Source organism: Tachyglossus aculeatus, chromosome 15 (assembly GCF_015852505.1).
Source record: "Tachyglossus aculeatus isolate mTacAcu1 chromosome 15, mTacAcu1.pri, whole genome shotgun sequence".
NCBI lineage: Eukaryota > Metazoa > Chordata > Mammalia > Monotremata > Tachyglossidae > Tachyglossus > Tachyglossus aculeatus.
Genome location: NC_052080.1, coordinates 15,332,540 through 15,358,829, shown reverse-complemented (window position 1 = coordinate 15,358,829; position 26,290 = coordinate 15,332,540). Strand labels below are relative to the sequence as shown.

The 26,290-nt window shown below is 45.9% G+C and overlaps 2 protein-coding genes across 4 annotated transcripts in view; one reads left to right on the top strand and one right to left on the bottom strand.

Annotated features, from left to right (window-relative positions):
• The window catches only part of MITD1 (microtubule interacting and trafficking domain containing 1), a 37,383-nt gene extending 35,893 nt beyond the window's left edge, over positions 1 to 1,490 (bottom strand). For 2 of the 3 annotated variants that reach the window (XM_038757295.1, XM_038757297.1), the window contains exon 1: positions 1,318 to 1,490. In XM_038757295.1, the coding sequence (XP_038613223.1) occupies positions 1,318 to 1,444 (127 nt within the window). In that variant the 5' untranslated portion in view covers positions 1,445 to 1,490. The remainder of the gene's footprint in view (positions 1 to 1,317) is intronic. The other variant, XM_038757296.1, reaches the window with a different exon arrangement.
• On the top strand, positions 1,443 to 25,747 carry MRPL30 (mitochondrial ribosomal protein L30). Its single transcript, XM_038757140.1, has 7 exons — positions 1,443 to 1,578; positions 2,074 to 2,229; positions 10,246 to 10,613; positions 19,377 to 19,460; positions 19,879 to 20,025; positions 25,431 to 25,504; positions 25,594 to 25,747. The coding sequence occupies exons 1-7, from the start codon at positions 1,443 to 1,445 to the stop codon at positions 25,745 to 25,747; spliced, it is 1,119 nt and encodes a 372-aa protein (XP_038613068.1).
• Positions 25,748 to 26,290: the final 543 nt, after the last annotated feature.

The following is a 26,290-nucleotide window of genomic DNA, read 5'->3' as shown; positions in this document are numbered from 1 at the left end:
TGGTCGGCCTTTAGTTCCTAAGCGCTTAGTACAGTGCTCTCTGCACACAAGAAGCGCTCAATAAATATGATTGATTGAATGAATGAATGAGTGGACTCCCCTCAGCTGCCCTCAATTTCTGTCCCTTGGTCGGCCTTTAGTTCCTAAGCGCTTAGTACAGTGCTCTCTGCACACAAGAAGCGCTCAATAAATATGATTGATTGAATGAATGAATGAATGAATGAGTGGACTCCCCTCAGCTGCCCTCAATTTCTGTCCCTTGGTCGGCCTTTAGTTCCTAAGCGCTTAGTACAGTGCTCTCTGCACACAAGAAGCGCTCAATAAATATGATTGATTGAATGAATGAATGAATGAATGAGTGGACTCCCCTCAGCTGCCCTCAATTTCTGTCCCTTGGTCGGCCTTTAGTTCCTAAGCGCTTAGTACAGTGCTCTCTGCACACAGGAAGCGCTCAATAAATATGATTGATTGAATGAATGAACGAATGAGTGGACTCCCCTCAGCTGCCCTCAACTTCCGCCCTTTGGTCGGCCTTTAGTTCCTAAGCGCTTAGTACAGTGCTCTCCGCACACAAGAAGCGCTCAATAAATATGATTGATTGAATGAATGAATGAGTGAGTGGACTCCCCTCAGTTGCCCTCAACTTCCGTCCTTTGGTCGGCCTTTAGTTCCTAAGCGCTTAGTACAGTGCTCTCTGCACACAGGAAGCGCTCAGTAAATACGACTGAATGAATGAACTTCTGTCCTTTGGTCGGCCTTTAGTTCCTAAGCGCTTAGCACAGTGCTCCGCACACAGGAACAGCTCAATAAGTAACACTGAATGAATGAATGAATGGGCTCCCCTCAGCTGCCCTCAATTTCTGTCCTTTGGTCGGCCTTTAGTTCCTAAGCGCTTAGTACAGTGCTCTCCGCACACAGGAAGCGCTCAGTAAATACGACTGAATCATCATCATCATCATCAATTGTATTTATTGAGCGCTTACTGTGTGCAGAGCACTGTACTAAGCGCTTGGGAAGTACAAGCTGAATGAATGAATGAACTTCCGTCCTTTGGTCGGCCTTTAGTTCCTGAGCGCTTAGTACAGTGCTCTCTGCACACAGGAAGCGCTCAATAAATACGACTGAATGAATGAACTTCCGCCCTTTGGTCGGCCCTTGGTTCCTAAGCGCTTAGTACAGTGCTGTCTGCACACAGGAAACGCTCAATAAGTCCGACTGAATGAATGACGAATGAATGAATGACCGGGCTTCCGGCCCCCGGCCTGCACTTCCGGTCCCCGGCCCGCACTTCCGGCCCGCACTTCCGCCTTGTGTCACCTTTGAGCAGGTGCAGCAGCAGGTCGATGCCCTCCTGGTAACAGAGCAGCGCCTCCGGGAAGCGGGAGGCCGCGTCCAGCTCCACCGCCCGCCTCAGCATGGCCGCCGCCGCCGCCCCCTCCGCCATGGCCGCCGGTTGGGGGTCAGAGGTCAGGGGTCGCCCGCCAGCTGACCCCGCAGCCAGAGCTCCGGACCACGTCGGGAGGCGAACCGCGCAGGCGCGCTCTTCCTCCTCCGCCCCACGATCTCCGCGCTGCGCAGGCGCGCTCCTCCACCGCCCCCCCCTCCCAACTCCTCCTCCTCCCCTGTCCCCCCACAAGCTCCGCACTGCGCAGGCGCACTCCTCCTCCCCCCCCCCCCGCCCGACCTCCGCGCTGCGCAGGCGCGTTCCCCCTCCCCGTCCCCCCACAAGCTCCGCACTGCGCAGGCGCACTCCTCCTCACCCCCCCCCCCCGCCCGAGCTCCGCGCTGCGCAGGCGCGCTCTTCCTCCCCTGTCCCCCACAAGCTCCGCACTGCGCAGGCGCACTCCCCCCCCCCCCCAGCCCGAGCTCCGCGCTGCGCAGGCGCGCTCCTCTTCCCGAGCCCCCCCCCAGCTCTGCACTGCGCAGGCGCACTCCTCCTCTCCAGGCCCCCGGGCTCCGCACTGCGCAGGCGCGCTCCGCTTCCCCAGCCCCCCCCCGCTCCGCACTGCGCAGGCGCACTCCTCCTCCCCCGCCCCCCCCATCTCTGCACTGCGCAGGCGCACTCCACCACAGCCTCCCGGCGGAAGGCGGAACTTCCGGCGAGCGGAACGGAGTTGCTGCGGCCGCCGCGCGGGGTCTCGCCTGCGGGGGTACCGGAAGTAGGAGGGGGACCGGAAGTAGCCGAAGGACCAGAAGGAGCGGACAGATTGAGGCCCCCCCCCGCAGCTAGTGAGTAACAATGATAATAATAGTGATTGTGCTATTTGCTGAGCGCCCACTTTGTGTCAGACACTGTACTGAGCGCTGGGGCGGACCCAAGCCAACCGGGTGGGACACGATCCCTGCCCCACGTGGGGCTCCCAGTCATTCATTCATTCCATCCTATTTATTGAGCGCTTCCTGTGTGCAGAGCACTGTACTATGCGCTTGGGGCTCCCAGTCATTCATTCATTCCGTCGTATTCATTCATTCAATCGTATTTATTGAGCCCTTCCTGTGTGCAGAGCACTGTGCTAAGCGCTTGGGGCTTCTAATCATTCATTCACTCCGTCTTATTCATTCATTCAGTCGTATTTATTGAGCGCTTCCTGTGTGCAGAGCACTGGACTAAGCGCTTGGGGTTCCCAGTCACTCATTCATTCATTCCGTCGTATTCATTCATTCAGTCGTATTTATTGAGCGCTTCTTGTGTGCAGAGCACTGTACTAAGCGCTTGGGGCTCCCAGTCATTCATTCATTCCGTCGTATTCATTCATTCATTCAATCGTATTTACTGAGCGCTTCTTGTGTGCAGAACACTGTGCTATGCGCTTGCGGCTCCCAGTCATTCATTCACTCTGTCGTATTCATTCATTCAGTCGTATTTATTGAGCGCTTCCTGTGTTCAGAGGGCTGTACTAAGCGATTGGGGCTTCCAGTCATTCATTCATTCCGTCTTATTCATTCATCCAATCGTATTTATTGAGCGCTTCCTGTGTGCAGAGCACTGTGCTAAGCGCTTGGGGCTCCCAGTCACTCATTCATTCACTCCGTCGTATTCATTCATTCAGTCGTATTTATTGAGCGCTTCCTGTGTTCAGAGGGCTGTACTAAGCGCTTGGGGCTTCCAGTCATTCATTCATTCCATCTTATTCATTCATTCAATCGTATTTATTGAGCGCTTCCTGTGTGCAGAGCACTGTGCTAAGCGCTTGGGGCTTCCAGTCACTCATTCATTTATTCCATCGTATTTATTCATTCAATTGTATTTATTGAGCGCTTCCTGTGTGCAGAGCACTGTACTATGCACTTGGGACTCCCAGTCACTCATTCATTCATTCCGTCGTATTCATTCATTCAATCGTATTTATTGAGCGCTTCCTTTGTGCAGAGCACTGTATTATGCGCCTGGGGCTCCCAGTCACTCATTCATTCGTTCCGTCGTTTTCATTCATTCCATCGTATTTATTGAGCGCTTCCTGTGTGCAGAGCACTGGACTAAGCGCTTGGGGTTCCCAGTCACTCATTCATTCATTCATTCCGTCGTATTCATTCATTCCATCATCCTATTTATTGAGCGCTTCCTGTGTGCAGAGCACTGTACTAAGCGCTTGGGGCTTCCAATCATTCATTCATTCCGTCTTATTCATTCATTCAATCGTATTTATTGAGCGGTTCCTGTGTTCAGAGGACTGTACTAAGCGCTTGGGGCTCCCAGTCACTCATTCATTCATTCCATCGTATTTATTCATTCAATCGTATTGAGCACTTCCTGTGTTCAGAGCACTGTGCTAAGTGCTTGGGGCTCCCAGTCATTCATTCATTCCGTCGTATTCATTCATTCAATCGTATTTATTGAGCGCTTCCTGTGTTCAGAGGACTGTACTAAGCGCTTGGGGCTCCCAGTCACTCATTCATTCATTCCATCGTATTTATTCATTCAATCGTATTTATTGAGCGCTTCCTGTGTGCAGAGCACTGGACTAAGCGCTTGGGGCTCCCAGTCACTCATTCATTCATTCCATCGTATTTATTCATTCAGTCGTACTTATTGAGCGCTTCCTGTGTGCACAGCACTGTGCTAAGCGCTTGGGGCTCCCAGTCACTCATTCATTCACTCCGTCGTATTCATTTGTTCAATCGTATTTATTGAGCGCTTCCTGTGTTCAGAGGACTGTACTAAGTGCTTGAGGCTCCCAGTTATTCATTCATTCCGTCGCATTTATTCATTCCATCGTATTTATTGAGCGCTTCCCGTGTGCAGAGCACTGTGCTAAGCGCTTGGGGCTCCCAGTCACTCATTCATTCATTCCGTCGTATTCATTCAATCGTATTTGTTGAGCGCTTCCCGTGTGCAGAGCACTGCGCTAAGCGCTGGGGAGAGGGCAGCTTGGTAACAGAGAGACCGTCCTTACCAGGCTTCATCCCCCTTTTCCAGATGAGGAAACTGAGGCCCAGAGAAGGGAAGTGACTCGCCCAAGGTCGCACGGCAGACGAGGGGCGGAGCAGCCCGGGCCTGGGAGTGAGATGGATACCCCGCCACATAACAATAATAATAATAGTAGCCATTATTATTATTATTATTATTATTATTATTATTATTATTATGGTATTTGTTAAGCACTCACTATGTGCCAAGCACTGTTCTAAGCGCTGGGGTCGATACAAGGTCATCAGTTTGGCCCCCGTCCCTGGCCCACATAATAATAATAATAGTGATAATTGCGGTATTTGTTAAGCGCTTACTACGTGCTGAGCACTGTTCTAAGCGCTGGGACAGATAGAAGGTAAATTGTTAACGTACTTACCATGTGCCAAGCACTGTTCTAAGCGCTGGGGGGGATCCAAGGTGATCAGGTCGTCCCCCGTGAGGCTCCCAGTCTTCACCCCCATTTGACAGATGAGGCCACTGAGGCCCAGAGAAGTGACTTGTCCAAGGTCACACAGCTGATGAGTGGCGGAGCCGGAATTAGAACCCACGACCTCCGACTCCCGAGCCCGGGCTCCTGAGCCGCGCTGCTTCTCTCGTCTAGATAAGTGCACATCGAAACAAGTCAGCGGGCATCAACAGAAATAAATAGAATTATAGATCTGTGCACATCAAAACAAGTCAGCGGGCATCAATAGGAATAAATAGAATTATAGATTTGTGCACATCAAAACAAATCAGCGGGCATCAATAGAAATAAATAGAATTATAGATCTGTGCACATCAAAGCAAGTAAGCGGGCATCAATAGAAATAAATAGAATTAGATCTGTGCACAACAAAAAAAAGTTAGCGGGCATCAATAGAAATAAATAGAATTATAGATCTGTGCACATCAAAACAAGTCAGCGGGCATCAATAGAAGTATATAGAATTATAGATCTGTGAACATCAAAACTAAGTGGGCATCAATAGAAACAAATAGAATTATAGATCTATGCACAACAAAGCAAGTCAGCGGGCATCAATAGAAATAAGTAGAATTACAGATCTATGCACATCAAAACAAGTCAGCAGGCATCAATAGGAATAAATAGAATTATAGATCTGTGCACATCAAAACAAATCAGCGGGCATCAATAGAAATAAATAGAATTATAGACATATGCACATCAAAGCAAGTCAGCGGGCATCAATAGAAATAAATAGAATTACAGATCTGTGCACATCAAAACAAGTCAGTGGGCATCAACAGAAATAAATAGAATTATAGATTTGTGCACGTCAAAACAAGTAAGCGGGCATCAATAGAAATAAATAGAATTATAGATCCGTGCACATCAAAACAAGTCAGCGGGCACCAATAGAAATAAATAGAATTATAGACATATGCACATCAAAGCAAGTCAGCGGGCATCAATAGAAGTAAATAGAATTATAGATATGTGCACATCAAAACAAGTCAGCAGGCATCAATAGAAGTAAATAGAATTATAGATCTGTGCACATCAAAACTAAGCGGGCATCAATAGAAATAAGTAGAATTACAGATCTATGCACATCAAAACAAGTCAGCGGGCATCAATAGAAATAAATAGAATTATAGATCTGTGCACATCAAAGTAAGTCAGTGGGCATCAATAGAAATAAATAGAATTATAGATCTGTGCACATCAAAACAAGTAAGCGGACATCAATAGAAATAAATAGAATTATAGATTTGTGCACATCAAAACAAGTCAGCGGGCATCAATTGAAGTAAATAGAATTATAGATCTGTGCACATCAAAACAAGTCAGCGGGCATCAATAGAAATAAATAGAATTATAGATCTGTGCACATCAAAACAAGTCAGCGGGCATCAATAGAAGTATATAGAATTATAGATCTGTGAACATCAAAACAAATCAGTGGGCATCAATAGAAATAAATAGAATTATAGACATGCACATCAAAACAAATCAGTGGGCATCAATAGAAATAAATAGAATTACAGATCTGTGCACATCAAAACAAGTCAGTGGGCATCAACAGAAATAAATAGAATTATAGATTTGTGCACGTCAAAACAAGTAAGCGGGCATCAATAGAAATAAATAGAATTATAGATCCGTGCACATCAAAACAAGTCAGCGGGCACCAATAGAAATAAATAGAATTATAGACATATGCACATCAAAGCAAGTCAGCGGGCATCAATAGAAGTAAATAGAATTATAGATATGTGCACATCAAAACAAGTCAGCAGGCATCAATAGAAGTAAATAGAATTATAGATCTGTGCACATCAAAACTAAGCGGGCATCAATAGAAATAAGTAGAATTACAGATCTATGCACATCAAAACAAGTCAGCGGGCATCAATAGAAATAAATAGAATTATAGATCTGTGCACATCAAAACAAATCAGTGGGCATCAATAGAAATAAATAGAATTATAGACATGCACATCAAAACAAATCAGTGGGCATCAATAGAAATAAATAGAATTATAGACATGCACATCAAAACAAGTCAGCGGGCATCAATAGAAATAAATAGAATTATAGGCCTATGCACATCAAAACAAGTCAGCGGGCATCAGTAGAAGTAAATAGAATTATAGATCTGTGCACATCAAAACAAGTCAGCGGGCATCAATAGAAGTAAATAGAATTATAGATCTGTGCACATCAAAACAAGTCAGTGGGCATCAATAGAAGTAAATAGAATTACAGATCTATGCCCATCAAAACAAGTCAGCGGGCATCAATAGAAGTAAATAGAATTATAGATCTATGCACAACAAAGCAAGTCAGCGGGCATCAATAGAAATAAGTAGAATTCTAGATATATGCACATCAAAACAGGTAAACGGGCATCAATAGAAATTAATAGAATTATAGATATAGACACATCAAAACAAGTAAGCGGGCATCAATAGAAATAAATAGAATTATAGATCTGTGCACATCAAAACAAGTAAGTGGGCATCAATAGAAATAAATAGAATTATAGGCCTATGCACATCAAAACAAGTCAGCGGGCATCAACAGTAGTAAATAGAATTATAGATCCGTGCACATCAAAACAAGTCAGCGGGCATCAATAGAAATAAATAGAATTGTAGATCTGCACATCAAAACAAGTAAGCGGGCATCAATAGAAGTAAATAGAATTACAGATCTATGCCCATCAAAACAAGTCAGCGGGCATCAATAGAAGTAAATAGAATTATAGATCTATGCACAACAAAGCAAGTCAGCGGGCATCAATAGAAATAAGTAGAATTCTAGATATATGCACATCAAAACAGGTAAACGGGCATCAATAGAAATAAATAGAATTATAGATATAGACACATCAAAACAAGTAAGCGGGCATCAATAGAAATAAATAGAATTATAGATCTGTGCACATCAAAACAAGTAAGTGGGCATCAATAGAAATAAATAGAATTATAGGCCTATGCACATCAAAACAAGTCAGCGGGCATCAATAGAAGTAAATAGAATTATAGATCCATGCACATCAAAACAAGTCAGCAGGCATCAATAGAAATAAATAGAATTGTAGATCTGTGCACATCAAAACAAGTAAGCGGGCATCAATAGAAATAAATAGAATTACTGATCCGTGCACATCAAAACAAGTCAGCGGGCATCAACAGAAATAAATAGAATTATAGATCTATGCACGTCAAGACAAGTCAGCGGGCATCAATAGAAATAAATAGAATTATAGATCTGTGCACATCAAAACAAATCAGCGGGCATCAATAGAAATAAATAGAATTATAGATCCGTGCACATCAAAACAAGTCAGCGGGCACCAATAGAAATAAATAGAATTATAGACATATGCACATCAAAGCAAGTCAGTGGGCATGAATAGAAATAAATAGAATTATAGATCCGTGCACATCAAAACAAATCAGCGGGCATCAATAGAAATAAATAGAATTATAGACATATACAAGTATACCCAAGTGCTGTCGGAAGGGCAGCGGGAGGGATTGGGGGGTGATTGGGGAGAGGAGGAGAGGAAAATGGGGGGGGGGGCTCAGTCCGGGAAGGCCTCCCGGAGGAGGTGAGCTCTCAGTAGGGCTTTGAAGGGAGGAAGGGAGCGAGCTTGGCGGATGTGGGGAGGGATTGGGGGCATTCCGGGCCGGGGGAAGGACGCGGGCCGGGAGTCAACGCGGCCCGGTGAGGAGGTTCGCTCAGTACACTGCCTTGCCCCCGGAAAACGCTCAATAAATCTGAACGTAATAAATACATAATATGAATATAAATAGGAGCAGCGCGGCTCAGTGGAGAAGAGCACGGGCTTTGGAGTCAGAGGTCGAGGGTTCGAATCCCGGCTCTGCCACATGTCTGTGGGCACGCTGCGTGACCTTGGGCAAGTCACTTGACTTCTCTGAGCCTCAGTTCCCTCATCTGGAAAATGGGGATTAAGGCTGTGAGCCCCATGTGGGACAACCTGGTCACCCTGTATCCGCCCCCAGCGCTTAGAACAGTGCTCTGCGCATAGTAAGCGCTTAACAAATGCCATTATTATTGTTATTATTATTATTATTATTATTATTATTATTATTATTATTATGAACGAACACCAAACAGACCCATTCCCCGCTCCCATCCGGCTTCCAACCCAGTCTCCGGCCCGCGAGGGACCCCGGATTGACCGTCCCCCCCCGGGGTCGAATCCGTCCCGTGCGCTCAGCACAGCGCCCGGCACCTAGTGAGCGCTCACCCAACCCCATCGTGATCCCCCGGCTCCGCCGCTCCTCAGCTGGGTGACTTGGGGCCAATCGCTTCACTTCTCTGGGCCTCGGTTCCCTCAGCTGGAGAATGGGGATGAAGACCGTGAGCCCCACGGGGGACCACCTCACTGCCAAATTGCACTTCCCAAGCGCTTAGTACAGTGCTCTGCACACAGAAAGCGCTCAATAAATACGATAGAATGAATGAATGAATACCTTGTATCCCCCCAGCACTTAGAACAGTGCTCGGCACATAGTAAGCACTTAACAAATATCATCATCATTATTAGTCTCTGGGCCTCAGTTCCCTCATCTGTAAAATGGGGATGAAGACCGTGAGCCCCCCAGGGGACAGCCTGATCATCTTGTATCCCCCTTGGCGCTTAGAACAGTGCTTGGCACATAGTAAGCACTTAACAGATGCCATCATCATCACCATTATTATTAGTCTCTGGGCCTCAGTTCCCTCATCTGTCAAATGGGGATGAAGACCGGGAGCCCCACGGGGGACAGCCCGATCACCTCGTATCCCCCTTGGCGCTTAGAACAGTGCTCGGCACATAGTAAGCGCTTAACAGATGCCATCATTATTATTATTAGTATTCTCTGGGCCTCAGTTCCCTCATCTGTCAAATGGGGATGAAGACCGTGAGCCCCACGGGGGACAACCCGATCACCTCGTATCCCCCTTGGCACTTAGAACAGTGCTCGGCACATAGTAAGCGCTTAACAGATGCCATCATCATCACCATTATTATTATTCTCTGGGCCTCAGTTCCCTCATCTGTAAAATGGGGATGAAGACCGGGAGCCCCACGGGGGACAGCCCGATCACCTCGTATCCCCCTTGGCGCTTAGAACAGCGCTTGGCACATAGTAAGCGCTTAACAGATGCCATCATCATCATTATTATTATTATTCTCTGGGCCTCAGTTCCCTCATCTGTCAAATGGGGATGAAGACAGTGAGCCCCACGGGAGAGAGCTCGATCACCTCGTATCCCCCTTGGCGCTTAGAACAGTGGCACATACTAAGCGCTCAACACATACCATCATCGTAATTTATTAATATCATTATTATTATTATTATTCATCCAGGAGAAGCCGGAAAGCCGCGCCGAATTCCAACCTCCCGGCCCGGCCGCTCCTCCCGGGCTGAAGAACGGAAGCGGGAACCAGCTGGACGCGCCTTCCCGCCGTTGGGATTGGAAATTTGGGGAGCGAGAGGGCGTCCGGGGACGGGCCGAAAAGCGGATCGGTGGCGGATTCCCAGCGGTCCCGGATTCCCAGCGGTCCCGGATTCCCAGCGGTCACCTCCTGCCGCCTTCTCCTTCCAGCCGGCGGAGCGCCTCGCGTCGGGAAGCCCCATGGCGGGAATCGTCCGCGCGGCGGTCCGGAGGATCCCGGCCGACATCCCGGTAGGCGTCTTCCCTCCGCCTCCGTCGGCCGGCCTGTCCGCCTCTTCGGTTTGGTTGTCTGTCTCCCCCTTCTAATAATAATAATAATAATAATAATAATAGTATCTGTTAAGATAATCAGGTTGTCTTCATCCAAGAATAATAATAAAAATAACTATTATTATTATTAGAATTATTATTAATAAGGATTGTTAGAAGCAGCGTGGCTCGGTGGCAATGGAATTGTTAGAATTAGAATAATTATTGGAATTATTATTAATAATTATTAGTATTAGAAGAAGCACGGGTCGGTGGCAAGAGCCCGGCTTGGAGTCAGAGGTCCTGGGTTCTAATCCTGGCTCCACCACATAATAATAATAGCATTTATTAAGCGCTTACTATGTGCCAAGCACTGTTCTCAGCGCTGGGGGAGATACAAGATAATCAGGCTGTTTTCATCCGAGAATAATAATAATAATAATTAGAATTATTATTAATAATAATAATTGTTAAAGGCAGCGTGGCTCGGTGGCAATAGAATTAGAATAATTGTTACAATTATTATTAATAATAATTATTATTAGAATTATTGATAATAATTGTTAGAAGCAGCGTGGCTCGGCAATGGAATTATTAGAATAATTATTAGAATTATTATTAATAATTATTAGAATTAGAAGAAGCACGGGTCGGTGGCAAGAGCCCGGCTTGGAGTCAGAGGTCCTGGGTTCTAATCCTGGCTCCACCACATAATAATAATAGCATTTATTAAGTGCTTACTATGTGCCAAGCACTGTTCTCGGCGCTGGGGGAGATACAAGATAATCAGGTTGTCTTCATCCGAGAATAATAGTAATAATAATTAGAATTATTATTAATAATAATAATTGTTAAAAGCAGCGTGGCTCGGTGGCAATAGAATTAGAATAATTATTACAATTATTATTAATAATTATTATTATTAGAATTATTATTGATAATAATTGTTAGAAGCAGCGTGGCTTGGTGGCAATGGACTTGTTAGAATTAGAATAATTATTAGAATTATTATTAATAATTATTATTATTAGAAGCAGCGTGGCTCGGTGGCAAGAGCCCAGGCTTGGAGTCAGAGGTCCTGGGTTCTAATCCTGGCTCCACCACATAATAATAATAATAATGATAGCATTTATTAAGCGCTTACTATGTGCCAAGCACTGTTCTCAGCGCTGGGGGAGATACAAGATAATCAGGTTGTTTTCATCCGAGAATAATAATAATAATTAGAATTATTATTAATAATAATAATTGTTAAAAGCAGCGTGGCTCGGTGGCAATAGAATTAGAATAATTATTACAATTATTATTAATAATTATTATTATTAGAATTATTATTGATAATAATTGTTAGAAGCAGCATGGCTTGGTGGCAATGGACTTGTTAGAATTAGAATAATTATTAGAATTATTATTAATAATTATTATTATTAGAAGCAGCGTGGCTCGGTGGCAAGAGCCCAGGCTTGGAGTCAGAGGTCCTGGGTTCTAATCCTGGCTCCACCACATAATAATAATAATAATGATAGCATTTATTAAGCGCTTACTATGTGCCAAGCACTGTTCTAGGTGCTGGGGGAGATACAAGATAATCAGGTTGTCTTCATCCGAGAATAATAATAATAATGATTAGAATTGTTATTAATAATAATAATTGTTAAAGGCAGCGTGGCTCGGTGGCAATAGAATTAGAATAATTATTACAATTATTATTAATAATAATTATTATTAGAATTATTATTGATAATAATTGTTAGAAGCAGCGTGGCTCAGCAGTGGAATTATTAGAATTAGAATAATTGTTAGAATTATTATTAATAATTATTATTATTAGAAGAAGCACGGCTTGGGGGCAAGAGCCCGGGCTTGGAGTCAGAGGTCCTGGGTTCTAATTCTGGCTCCACCACATAATAATAATAGCATTTATTAAGCACTTACTATGTGCCAAGCACTGTTCTCAGCGCTGGGGGAGATACAAGATAATCAGGTTGTCTTCATCCGAGAATAATAATAATAATGATTAGAATTATTATTAATAATAATAATTGTTAAAGGCAGTGTGGCTTGGTGGCAATAGAATTAGAATAATTATTGCAATTATTATTAATAATAATTATCATAGAATTATTATTGATAATAATTGTTAGAAGCAGCGTGGCTCGGTGGCCATGGAATTATTAGAATTAGAATAATTATTGGAATTATTATTGTTAATAGTTATTATTAGAAGCGGCATGGCTCGGTGGCAAGAGCCCAGGCTTGGAGTCAGAGGTCCTGGGTTCTAATCCTGGGTCCACCACATAATAATAATAATAATAGCATTTAGTAAGCGCTTACTATGTGCCAAGCACTGTTCTAGGCGCTGGGGGAGATACAAGATAATCAGGTTGTCTTCATCCGAGAATAAGAATAATAACTATTATTATTATTATTAGAATTACTATTAATAGTAATTGTTAGAAGCAGCGTGGCTTGGTGGCACTAGAATTATTAGAATTAGAATTATTATTAATAATTATTATTATTAGAAGAAGCACGGCTCAGTGGCAAGAGCCCGGGCTTGGAGTCAGAGGTCCTGGGTTCTAATCCTGGCTCCACCACATAATAATAATAGCATTTATTAAGCGCTTACTATGTGCCAAGCACTGTTCTAGGTGCTGGGGGAGATACAAGATAATCAGGTTGTCTTCATCCGAGAATAATAATAATAATGATTAGAATTGTTATTAATAATAATAATTGTTAAAGGCAGCGTGGCTCGGTGGCAATAGAATTAGAATAATTATTACAATTATTATTAATAATTATTATTAGAATTATTATTGATAGTAATTGTTAGAAGCAGCGTGGCTCGGTGGCAATGGAATTATTAGAATTAGAATAATTATTGGAATTATTATTGTTAATAGTTATTATTAGAAACGGCACGGCTCGGTGGCAAGAGCCCGGCTTGGAGTCAGAGGTCCTGGGTTCTAATCCTGGATCCACCACATAATAATAATAGCATTTATTAAGCGCTTACTATGTGCCAAGCACTGTTCTAGGCGCTGGGGGAGATACAAGATAATCAGGTTGTCTTCATTCGAGAATTATTATAATAACTATTATTATTATTATTAGAATTATTATTAATGATAATTGTTAGAAGCAGCGTGGCTCGGTGGCACTGGAATTATTAGAATTAGAATTATTATTAGAATTATTATTAATAATAATAATTATTAGAAGCAGCGTGGCTCGGTGGCAAGAGCCCGGGCTTGGAGTCAGAGGTCCTGGGTTCTAATCCAGGCTCCGCCACGTAATAATAATAATAATAATAGCATTTAGTAAGCGCTTACTATGTGCCAAGCACTGTTCTAGGCGCTGGGGGAGATACAAGATAATCAGGTTGTCTTCATCCGAGAATAACAATAATAATAATAATTAGAATTATTATTAATAATAATAATTGTTAAAAGCAGCGTGGCTCGGTGGCAATAGAATTAGAATAATTATTACGATTATTATTATTAATAATAATTATTAGAATTATTATTGATAATAATTGTTAGAAGCAGCGTGGCTTGGTGGCAATGGAATTGTTAGAATTAGAATAATTATTAGACTTATTATTAATAATAATTATTATTAGAAGAAGCACGGCTCGATGGCAAGAGCCCGGGCTTGGAGTCAGAGGTCCTGGGTTCTAATCCAGCCTCCACCACATAATAATAATAATGATAGCATTTATTAAGCGCTTACTATGTGCCAAGCACTGTTGTAAGCACTGGGGGAGATACAAGATAATCAGGTTGTCTTCATCCGAGAATAATAATAATAGCTATTATTAGAATTACTATTAATAATAATTGTTAGAAGCAGCGTGGCTCGGTGGCAATAGAATTATTAGAATTAGAATTATTATTAATAATCATTATTATTATTAGAAGCGGCATGGCTCGGTGGCAAGAGCCCGGGCTTGGAGTCAGAGGTCCTGGGTTCTAATCCTGGCTCCACCACATAATAATAATAATGATAGCATTTATTAAGCGCTTACTACGTGCCAAGCACTGTTCTAAGCGCTGGGGGAGATAGAAGATAATCAGGTTGTCATCATCTGAGAATAATAATAATAACTATTATTATTATTAGAGGTATTATTAATAATAAGTGTTAGAAGCAGCATGGCTTGGTGGCAATGGAATTATTAGAATTAGAATAATTATTGGAATTATTATTAATAATTATTATTATTAGAAGAAGCACGGCTCCGTGGCAAGAGCCCGGGCTTGGAGTCAGAGGTCCTGGGTTCTAATCCTGGCTCCACCACATAATAATAATAGCATTTATTAAGCGCTTACTATGTGCCAAGCACTGTTCTAAGCGCTGGGGGAGATACAAGATAATCAGGTTGTCATCATCCGAGAATAACAATAATAACTATTATTATTATGAGAGGTATTATTAATAATAATTGTTAGAAGCGGCGTGGCTCGGTGGCAATGGAATTATTAGAATTAGAATATTTATTGGAATTATTATTAATAATTATTATTATTAGAAGCGGCGTGGCTCGGTGGCAAGAGCCTGGGCTTGGAGTCGGAGGTCCTGGGTTCTAATCCTGGATCCACCACATAATAATAATAATAATAATAGCATTTATTAAGCGCTTACTACGTGCCAAGCACTGTTCTAAGCGCTGGGGGAGATACAAGATAATCAGGTTGTCATCATCCGAGAATAATAAGAATAACTATTATTATTATTAGAGGTATTATTAATAATAATTGTTAGAAGCGGCGCAGCTCGGTGGCAATGGAATTATTAGAATTACAATAATTATTGGAATTATTATTAATAATTATTATTATTAGAAGCAGCGTGGCTCGGTGGCAAGAGCCTGGGCTTGGAGTCAGAGGTCCTGGGTTCTAATCCTGGCTCCACCACATAATAATAATAATAATAGCATTTATTAAGCGCTTACTACGTGCCAAGCACTGTTCTAAGCGCTGGGGGAGATACGAGATAATCAGGTTGTCATCATCCGAGAATAATAAGAATAACTATTATTATTATTAGAGGTATTATTAATAATAATTGTTAGAAGCAGCGTGGCTCGGTGGCAATGGAATTATTAGAATTAGAATAATTATTGGAATTATTATTAATAATAATTATTATTAGAAGAAGCACGGCTTGGTGGCAAGAGGGCTGGTGGGGGGGGGCGTGTCGTCAGGGAACCGTCCCAACGTCCTCTCCCAAGCGCTTAGCACAGTGTCCGCGCGCACGCGGGAAGTGCTCGGTAAATCCGATCGGCCGACTCTATATGTTGCCAATTGGTACTTCCCAAGCGCTTAGTACAGTGCTCTGCACATAGTAAGCGCTCAATAAATACGATTGATGATGATGATGACGACTCTCCGCAGCCGAGCTGAAGAAGGAAACCAAACCCAGTCCTTTCCATTTTGGGCCTTCGGTTTCTCGGGCCCCCGTGCGATGGCGACGGTATCCGGTGGGCGCTCACTATGCTCCCGGCACTGTTCTGAGCGCCGGCGGCCATCCGACGGGGGGGCTCACGGACGAGGTCGCCGCGGCCCGGGGAAGCCGAGCGACTCGCCCAAGTCATCATCGTCATCATCATCAATTGTATTTATTGAGCGCTTACTATGTGCAGAGCACTGTACTGAGCGCTTGGGAAGTACCAACTGGCAGCATAGGCGGCGGCGGGATTAGAACCCACGACCTCGGCCCCCCAAGCCCGGGCTGTTGCCACCGAGCCCGGCCGCTTCTCGGCATCCACCTCGGCGCCCAGTACGTCGCCCGGCACGTGGCAAGCGCTCATGTTGCCGACTTGTACCTCCCGAGCGCTTAGTACAGTGCTCTGCACACAGTAAGCGCTCAATAAATACGATTGAATGAATGAATAACAGACTGTGAGACTGTGAGCCCACTGTTGGGTAGGGACCGTCTCTATATGTTGCCAATTTGGACTTCCCAAGCGCTTAGTACAGTGCTCTGCACACGGTAAGCGCTCAATAAATGCGATTGAATGAATGAATGAATGAATAACAGACTGTGAGCCCGCTGTTGGGTAGAGACCGTCTCTATATGTTGCCAATTTGTCCTTCCCGAGCGCTTAGTACAGTGCTCTGCACACGGTAAGCGCTCAATAAATACGATTGAATGAATGAATGAATAACAGACTGTGAGACTGTGAGCCCGCTGTTGGGTAGGGACCGTCTCTATATGTTGCCAATTTGTCCTTCCCGAGCGCTTAGTACAGTGCTCTGCACACGGTAAGCGCTCAATAAATACGATTGAATGAATGAATGAATGAATAACAGACTGTGAGACTGTGAGCCCGCTGTTGGGTAGGGACCGTCTCTATATGTTGCCAATTTGGACTTCCCGAGCGCTTAGTACAGTGCTCTGCACACGGTAAGCGCTCAATAAATGCGATTGAATGAATGAATGAATGAATAACAGACTGTGAGACTGTGAGCCCGCTGTTGGGTAGGGACCGTCTCTATATGTTGCCAATTTGTCCTTCCCGAGCGCTTAGTACAGTGCTCTGCACACAGTAAGCGCTCAGTAAATACCATTGAATGAATGAATGAATGAATAACAGACTGTGAGCCCACTGTTGGGTAGGGACCGTCTCTATATGTTGCCAATTTGGACTTCCCGAGCGCTTAGTACAGTGCTCTGCACACGGTAAGCGCTCAATAAATACAATTGAATGAATGAATGAATGAATGAATAACAGACTGTGAGACTGTGAGCCCACTGTTGGGTAGGGACTGTCTCTATAGGTTGCCAATTTGGACTTCCCAAGCGCTTAGTACAGTGCTCTGCACACAGGAAGCGCTCAATAAATACGATTGAATGAATGAATGAATGAATAACAGGTAATAATAATAATAATAATGGTGGTATTTGCTAAGCTCTTACTATGTGCAAAGCACTGACGATTGAATGAATGAATGAATGAATAACAGACTGTGAGACTGTGAGCCCGCTGTTGGGTAGGGACTGTCTCTATATGTTGCCAATTTGTCCTTCCCAAGCGCTTAGTACAGTGCTCTGCACACGGTAAGCGCTCAATAAATACGATTGAATGAATGAATGAATAGCAGGTAATAATAATAATAATAATGGTGGTATTTGTTAAGCGCTTACTATGTGCAAAGCACTGACGATTGAATGAATGAATGAATAACAGGTAATAATAATAATAATAATGTTGGTATTAAGCGCTTACTATGTGCCAAGCACTGTTCTAAGCGCCGGGGGGAACACAAGGAGATGAGGTTGTCCCACGGGGGGCTCCCAGTCTTAACCCCCATTTTCCAGATGAGGGAACTGAGGCACGGAGAAGTGAAGAGACCTGCCCAAGGTCACACAGCAGACGTGGGGGGGGAGGTGGGATTCGAACCCATGACCTCTGCCTCCCAAGCCCGCGCTCTTTCCACTGAGCCACGCCGCTTCTGTGCACGTCCTCATCCCGCTGAAGTCTTTTTTTGACCCGATTTGGAAGCCTGAGCAATTCCCGATTTGGGGATTCATTCATTCAGTCGTATTTATTGAGCGCTTCCTGTGTGCAGAGCACTGTACTAAGCGCTTGGGAAGTCCAAGACACCTAGAGACGGTCCCTACCCGACAGCGGAGCCGTAATTTCTTTTTAGCGCCCGTCTCCCCCTCGGGAACGCCGGCCCCTCTGAGTGAGGGTTTCGTCGGCTCTGTCGTGGCGCGGTCTCATCAATCAATCGATCAATCGTATTTATTGAGCGCTCACTGTGTGCAGAGCACTGTACTAAGCGCTTGGGAAGTCCAAATTGGCAACATATAGAGACGGTCCCTACCCAACAGTGGGCTCACAGTCTCACAGTCTGTTATTCATTCATTCATTCATTCAATCGTATTTATTGAGCGCTTACCGTGTGCAGAGCACTGTACTAAGCGCTTGGGAAGTCCAAATTGGCAACATCTAGAGACGGTCCCTACCCAACAGTGGGCTCACAGTCTCACAGTCTGTTATTCATTCATTCATTCATTCAATCGTATTTATTGAGCGCTTACTGTGTGCAGAGCACTGTACTAAGCGCTCGGGAAGGACAAATTGGCAACATATAGAGACGGTCCCTACCCAACAGCGGGCTCACAGTCTCACAGTCTGTTATTCATTCATTCATTCATTCAATCGTATTTATTGAGCGCTTACCGTGTGCAGAGCACTGTACTAAGCGCTCGGGAAGGACAAATTGGCAACAAATAGAGACGGTCCCTACCCAACAGCGGGCTCACAGTCTCACAGTCTGTTACTCATTCATTCATTCATTCAATCGTGAGTGCTTTGCACATAGTAAGCGCTTAACAAATACCACCATTATTATTATTATTATTACCTGTTATTCATTCATTCATTCATTCAATTGTATTTATTGAGCGCTTACTGTGTGCAGAGCACTGTACTAAGCGCTTGGGAAGTCCAAATTGGCAACATCTAGAGACGGTCCCTACCCAACCGTGGGCTCACGGTCTCATCAGCGGCCCAGCGAGCGCTCAATAAGTCGGATCGATCGATCGGACGGTCGGCGACCAGGTGTGCGGAGCGCTGTGCTAAGCGCTCGGGAGAGGACGGTAGGAAAGACGCCTTCCCCGCTCGCCTCGAACCCACGGTCCGGACGGGCGGACGTGGAGAGGAAGAAAGGAAATCCCGGCCGCGACCGCGGATCGAAACCCTCGCCGGGAACGCCGTGGCTGCTCCGTGCCGGGAGAGCTTTCCCAAACTCACGGATCCCGCCAACCGTTTTCCAGGTCGCCCGGTGGAGCGGCCCGGAATCCCGGACGTGGGCGTCCGGGATCCGGCAGAAGTTTACCAAATCCCGGATTCCGGAAGAGGTACGTGGGGGGGGGGCTCCGGGAGGTCGGAAATCTCGGTATCCGGGAACGACCGTGACGGGAATGGTGGCCGTCGAGCGCTCATCACCTGCCAGGCGCCGGTCGTCGCATTGGCCGCCATCGCGGTCCCGCGGAAAAATAATAATGGCGGTGATGGTATTTGTGAGGCGCCTACTATGTGCTAAGCGCTGGGGACGTTACAAGGTGATCGGGCTGTCCTGCGGCGGGGGGGGGGGCTCTCCGTTTTCATCCCCATTTTCCAGGTGAGGGAACCGAGGCCCAGAGAAGGGAAGTGACTTACCCAGAGTCACGCGGCCGACGGTGATTCGAACCCGCGCCCTCCAACTCCCGCCTTCCACGGAGCCGCGCCGCGCCTCGGGCTCTCCCGTCCGCACCGTCAGCCGCGTTCCCTCCCCAGGTGTTCCGGCCTTCGCCCGAAGATCATCGGAAGTACGGCGGGGACCCGGAAAACCCCCACAAACTCCACCTCATCACGCGAATCAAGAGCGTCAAGGGGCGTCCGTACTGGGAAAAGGACACGATCAAACTCCTGGGCTTGGAAAAAGTACGCGCCGCCTTTTCTCCGACCCTTTATAAGCGTTCCCGCGGTCTGGAGATCCCCCCGATCCAGCGGTTCCCCTCCTGTCTTCGTTCTCGCGGCCGCCGGCGCCGCCGGATTGTCCTCTCCCGAGCGCTTAGTACAGTGCCCCGCACACAGGAAGCGCTTCGCAATTTGATTGTCACCCGTTGGACATCGGGAAGCTGGAAGTGCGTTTTCCAAGTGCTCTGCCTTCGGTAAAAAGCACCGCACTCTCAGCCCCAAAGCACGTCTGTGCGTATGCGGAATTAATGTCCATTTTTACCCGTCTCCCCCTCTAGATTTCTTGCCATTTATACCGTCCCCCGTCTAGATTTCCAGCGCTTAGAACAGTGCTTTGCACATAGTAAGCGCTTAATAAATGCCATTATTATTATTATTTCTTTCCACGTATACCCGTCTCCCCCTCTAGACTCATTTCTATGTATACCCTTCTCCCCCTCTGGATTTCTTTCCATTTATATCCCTCTCCCCCCAGATTTCTTTCCATTTATATCCCTCTTCCCCCGGATTTCTTTCCATTTATACCCGTCTCCCCTCTAGATTTCTATCCCTCTTCCCCCGAATTTCTTTCCATTGATACCCCCCCCCCAGGTTCATTTCCATTTATACCCATCTCCCCCTGTAGATTTCTTTCCATTTATACCGTCCCCCGTCTAGATTTCCAGCGCTTAGAACAGTGCTTTGCACGTAGTAAGCGCTTAATAAATGCCATTATTATTATTATTTCTTTCCACGTATACCCGTCTCCCCCTCTAGACTCATTTCTATGTGTACCCTTCTCCCCCTCTGGATTTCTTTCCATTTATATCCGTCTCCCCCTCTAGATTTCTTTCCATTTATATCCCTCTCCCCCCAGATTTCTTTCCATTTATATCCCTCTTCCACCGGATTTCTTTCCATTTATACCCATCTCCCCTCTAGATTTCTATCCCTCTTCCCCCGAATTTCTTTCCATTGATACCCCCCCCCCCCAGGTTCATTTCCATTTATACCCATCTCCCCCTGTAGATTTCTTTCCATTTACACCGTCCCCCGTCTAGATTTCCAGCGCTTAGAACAGTGCTTTGCACGTAGTAAGCGCTTAATAAATGCCATTATTATTATTATTTCTTTCCACGTATACCCGTCTCCCCCTCTAGACTCATTTCTATGTATACCCTTCTCCCCCTCTGGATTTCTTTCCATTTATATCCGTCTCCCCCTCTAGATTTCTTTCCATTTATACCCGTCTCCCCCTCTAGATTTCTTTCCATTTATACCCGTCTCCCCTTCTAGATTCATTTCTGTTTGTACGCGTCTCCCCCTCTAGATTCATTTCTATGTATACCCTTCTCCCCCTCTGGATTTCTTTCCATTTATATCCCTCTTCCCCCGGATTTCTTTCCATTTATATCCCTCTTCCCCCGGATTTCTTTCCATTTATACCCATCTCCCCTCTAGATTTCTTTCCGTTTATATCCCTCTTCCCCCGGATTTCTTTCCATTTATACCCGTCCCCCCCTCTAGATTCATTTCCATTTATACCCATCTCCCCCTGTAGATTTCTTTCCATTTATACCCGTCCCCCCTCTAGATTTCTTTCCATTTATATCCCTCTCCCCCTGGATTTCTTTCCATTTATACCCATCTCCCCTCTAGATTTCTTTCCATTTATACCCGTCTCCCCCCTCGATTTCTTTCCATTCATACCCGTCCCCCCTCTAGATTTAGTCCCATCTGTCTTCCCCTCTAGATTCACTTCCATTGATACCCGTCTCCCCCTCTAGATTTCTTTCCATTTATACCCATCTCCCCCTCTAGATTTGTTTCCACTTATATCTGTCTCCTCTCTAGATTCATTTCTATTTATACCCATCTCCCCTCTAGATTTCTTTCCATTTATACCCATCTCCCCCCTCGATTTCTTTCTATTCATACCCGTCCCCCCTCTAGATTTAGCCCCATCTGTCTTCCCCTCTAGATTTCTTTCCATTTATACCCGTCTCCCCCTCTAGATTTCTTTCCACTTATATCTGTCTCCCCTCTAGATTCATTTCTATTTATACCCGTCTCCCCTCTAGATTTCTTTCCATTTATACCCGTCTCCCCCCTCGATTTCTTTCTATTCATACCCGTCCCCCCTCTAGATTTAGCCCCATCTGTCTTCCCCTCTAGATTTCTTTCCATTTATACCCGTCTCCCCCTCTAGATTTCTTTCCACTTATATCTGTCTCCCCTCTAGATTCATTTCTATTTATACCCATCTCCCCTCTAGATTTCTTTCCATTTATACCCGTCTCCCCCCCTCGATTTCTTTCCATTCATACCCGTCCCCCCTCTAGATTTAGTCCCATCTGTCTTCCCCTCTAGATTCACTTCCATTGACACCCGTCTCCCCCTCTAGATTTCTTTCCATTTATACCCGTCTCCCCCTCTAGATTTCTTTCCACTTATATCTGTCTCCCCTCTAGATTCATTTCTATTTATACCCGTCTCCCCTCTAGATTTCTTTCCATTTATACCCGTCTCCCCCCCTCGATTTCTTTCTATTCATACCCGTCCCCTCTCTAGATTTAGCCCCATCTGTCTTCCCCTCTAGATTTCTTTCCATTTATACCCGTCTCCCCCTCTAGATTTCTTTCCACTTATACCCGTCTCCCCCTCTAGATTTCTTTCCACTTATATCTGTCTCCCCTCTAGATTCATTTCTATTTATACCCATCTCCCCTCTAGATTTCTTTCCATTTATACCCGTCTCCCCCCTCGATTTCTTTCCATTCATACCCGTCCCCCCTCTAGATTTAGTCCCATCTGTCTTCCCCTCTAGATTCACTTCCATTGATACCCGTCTCCCCCTCTAGATTTCTTTCCATTTATACCCGTCTCCCCCTCTAGATTTCTTTCCACTTATATCTGTCTCCCCTCTAGATTCATTTCTATTTATACCCATCTCCCCTCTAGATTTCTTTCCATTTATACCCGTCTCCCCCCTCGATTTCTTTCCATTCATACCCGTCCCCCCTCTAGATTTAGTCCCATCTGTCTTCCCCTCTAGATTCACTTCCATTGATACCCGTCTCCCCCTCTAGATTTCTTTCCATTTATACCCGTCTCCCCCCTCAATTTCTTTCTATTCATACCCGTCCCCCCTCTAGTTTTAGTCCCATCTGTCTTCCCCTCTAGATTCATTTCCATTGATACCCGTCTCCCCCTCTAGATTTCTTTCCATTTATACCCCTCTCCCCCTCTAGATTTCTTTCCACTTACATCCTTCTCCCCTCTAAATTCATTTCTATTTATACCTGTCTCCCCCCTAGACTCATTTCTATTTATACCCTTCCCCCCTCTAGATTTCTTTCCATTTATACCCATCTCCCCCGCTAGATTTCTTTCCATTTATACCCATCTCCCCCGCTAGATTTCTTTCCATTTATACCCATCTCCCCCGCTAGATTTCTTTCCATTTATACCCATCTCCCCCGCTAGATTTCTTTCCATTTATACCCATCTCCCCCACTAAATTTCTTTCCATTTATACCCGTCCCTCCCTCTAGATTCATTTCTGTTTATACCCGTCTCCCCCTCTAGATTCATTTCTATTTATACCCTTCTCCCCCTGTTCCATTTATACCCGTCTCCCCTCTAAATTCATTTCCCTTTATACCTGTCTCCCCCCCTCGATTTCTTTCCATTCATACCCGTCCCCCCTCTAGGTTTAGTCCCATCTGTCTTCCCCTCTAGATTGATTTCCATTGATACCCGTCTCCCCCTCTGGATTTGTTTCAACTTATACCCGTCTCCCCCTCTAGATTCATTTCTAATTATACCCGTCTCCCCCTCTGGATTCATTTCTATTTATACCCTTCTCCCCCTCTGGATTTCTTTCCATTTATACCCTTCTCCCCCTCTAGATTTCTTTCCATTTATACCCATCTCCCCCTCTAGATTCATTTCCGTTTATACCCATCTCCCCCTCTAGATTTCTTTCCATTTTTACCCGTCTCGCCCTAGATTCATTTCTGTTTATACCCATCTCCCTTCTAGATTCATTTTGATTTATACCCACCCCCTCTAGATAGATTTCCATTTATACCCACCCCCGATTTATATCCATTCCTAATAATAATAATGATAGCATTTATTAAGTGCTTACTATGTGCAAAGCACTGTTCTAAGCGCTGGAGGGTTACAGTGTGATCAGGTTGTCCCACGGGGGGCTCACAGTCTTCATCCCCATTTTCCAGATGAGGGAACTGAGGCCCAGAGAAGTGAAGTGACTTGCCCAAAGTCACACAGTTGGCGGAGCCGGGATTTGAACCCACGACCTCAAAGCCTGGGCTCTTTCCACTGAGCCACGCTGCCCATCCCCCCTGGAGATTTATTCCCGTCCGTCTCCCTCTCCCAATTGATTTCCATGTATACCCGTCTCCCCTCTAGATCGATTTCCATCTATACCCGTCTCCCCCTCTAGATTCCCTTCTGTTTATACCAGTCTCCCCCTAGATCGACTTCCATTTATACCCGCCCCCGATCTATATCCATTCCTACCCGTCCCCCCTGGAGATTTATTCCCGTCCGTCTCCCTCCCCAAATTGATTTCCATGTATACCCGTCTCCCCTCTAGATCGATTTCCATCTATACCCGTCTCCCCCTCTAGATTCCCTTCTGTTTATACCAGTCTCCCCCTAGATCGACTTCCATTTATACCCGCCCCCGATCTATATCCATTCCTACCCGTCCCCCCTGGAGATTTATTCCCGTCCGTCTCCCTCTCCCAACTGATTTCCATGTATACCCGTCTCCCCTCTAGATCGATTTCCATCTATACCCGTCTCCCCCTCTAGATTCCCTTCAGTTTATACCAGTCTCCCGCTAGATCGACTTCCATTTATACCCACCCCCGATTTATATCCATTCCTACCCATCCCCCCTGGAGATTTATTCCCGTCCGTCTCCCTGTCCGAATTGATTTCCATGTCTCCCCTCTAGATCGATTTCCATCTATACCCGTCTCCCCCTCTAGATTCCCTTCTGTTTATACCAGTCTCCCCCTAGATCGACTTCCATTTACGCCCGCCCCCGATCAATATCCGTTCCTACCCGTCCCCCCTTCTAGATTTATTCCCATCTGTCTCCCCCGGGATCAATTTCCATTTACGCCCGCCCCGGATCAATGTCCATTCCTACCCGTCCCCCCTTCTGGATTTATTCCCATCTGTCTCCCCCGGGATCGATTTCCATTTATCCCCGCCTCCGCCTCTAGATTTCCTTTATCCCCGCCTCCCGCTCTAGATTCCTTGATTTCCCGTCCCCCCCGTCCAGATCCCAAGCGGTCCGCGGGCCGCCCCGTGACCGGCCTCTTCCTCCTCCTCCTCCTCCTCTCTTCCAGGCTCACCGTCCCCAAGTCCACAAGAACATCCCCTCGGTGAACGCGAAGCTGAAAACGGTGAAACACCTGATCAGGTCCGGGGGCGGTTCCCCTTCTCTCTCTGGGGCGGCGGCGGCGCGGGGCTTTTAGCGCAGCGTTGAAACCCCGTGGGTCTCGTCCCCAGGATCCAGCCGCTCCGCCTGCCCCAGGGCCTCCCCGCGGAGGAGGACATGGGCCGCACCTGCCTGAAGAACACGGGGGAACTGGTGGTGCGCTGGGCCCTGACGCCCGCGGACGCCAAGGCCGGCGAGGAGAAGTCCGGCCCGGGCCCGGTCTAGGCCTCGGATAAGCCGGCCCGCGTCCGAGAAATCACCCCGGGTGACCGGAACGGGAACGACAGTACTGGTTAAGCGCTTACTACGTGCCGAGCACTGTTCTGAGCGCTGGGGGAGAGATGAGGTCGTCAGGCTGTCCCCCGCGGGGCTCACGGTCTTCCTCCCCATCTGACGGATGAGGGAACTGAGGCCTGGAGAAGCAAAGTGACTCGCCCAAGGTCACCCTGCAGACAGGTGGCGGAGCCGGGATAAGAAAAATAATAATAATAATAAAGACGGTATTGGTTAAGCGCTTACTACGTGCTGAGCGCCGGGGGAAAGACGAGGTCGTCAGGCGGTCCCCCGCGGGGCTCACGGTCTTCCTCCCCATTTGACAGATGAGGGAGCTGAGGCCCGGAGAAGTGAAATGACTCTCCCAAGGTCACCCTGCAGACAGGCGGCGGAGCCGGGATAATAATAATAACAATAAAGACGGTATTAGTTAAGCGCTTACTACGTGCCGAGCACTGTTCTGAGCACTGGGGGAGATACAGGGTGATGAGGTTG

Bases quoted from the DNA above. Each gene is read 5' to 3' on its own strand.
- MRPL30 (XM_038757140.1), top strand. From the start codon at position 1,443: ATGGCCGCCGGTTGGGGGTCAGAGGTCAGGGGTCGCCCGCCAGCTGAC. The intron at 10,614-19,376 runs GTTTGGTTGTCT...ACCGTTTTCCAG, and splicing joins CCGGCCTGTCCGCCTCTTCG to GTCGCCCGGTGGAGCGGCCC. The intron at 25,505-25,593 runs GTCCGGGGGCGG...TCTCGTCCCCAG, and splicing joins ACGGTGAAACACCTGATCAG to GATCCAGCCGCTCCGCCTGC.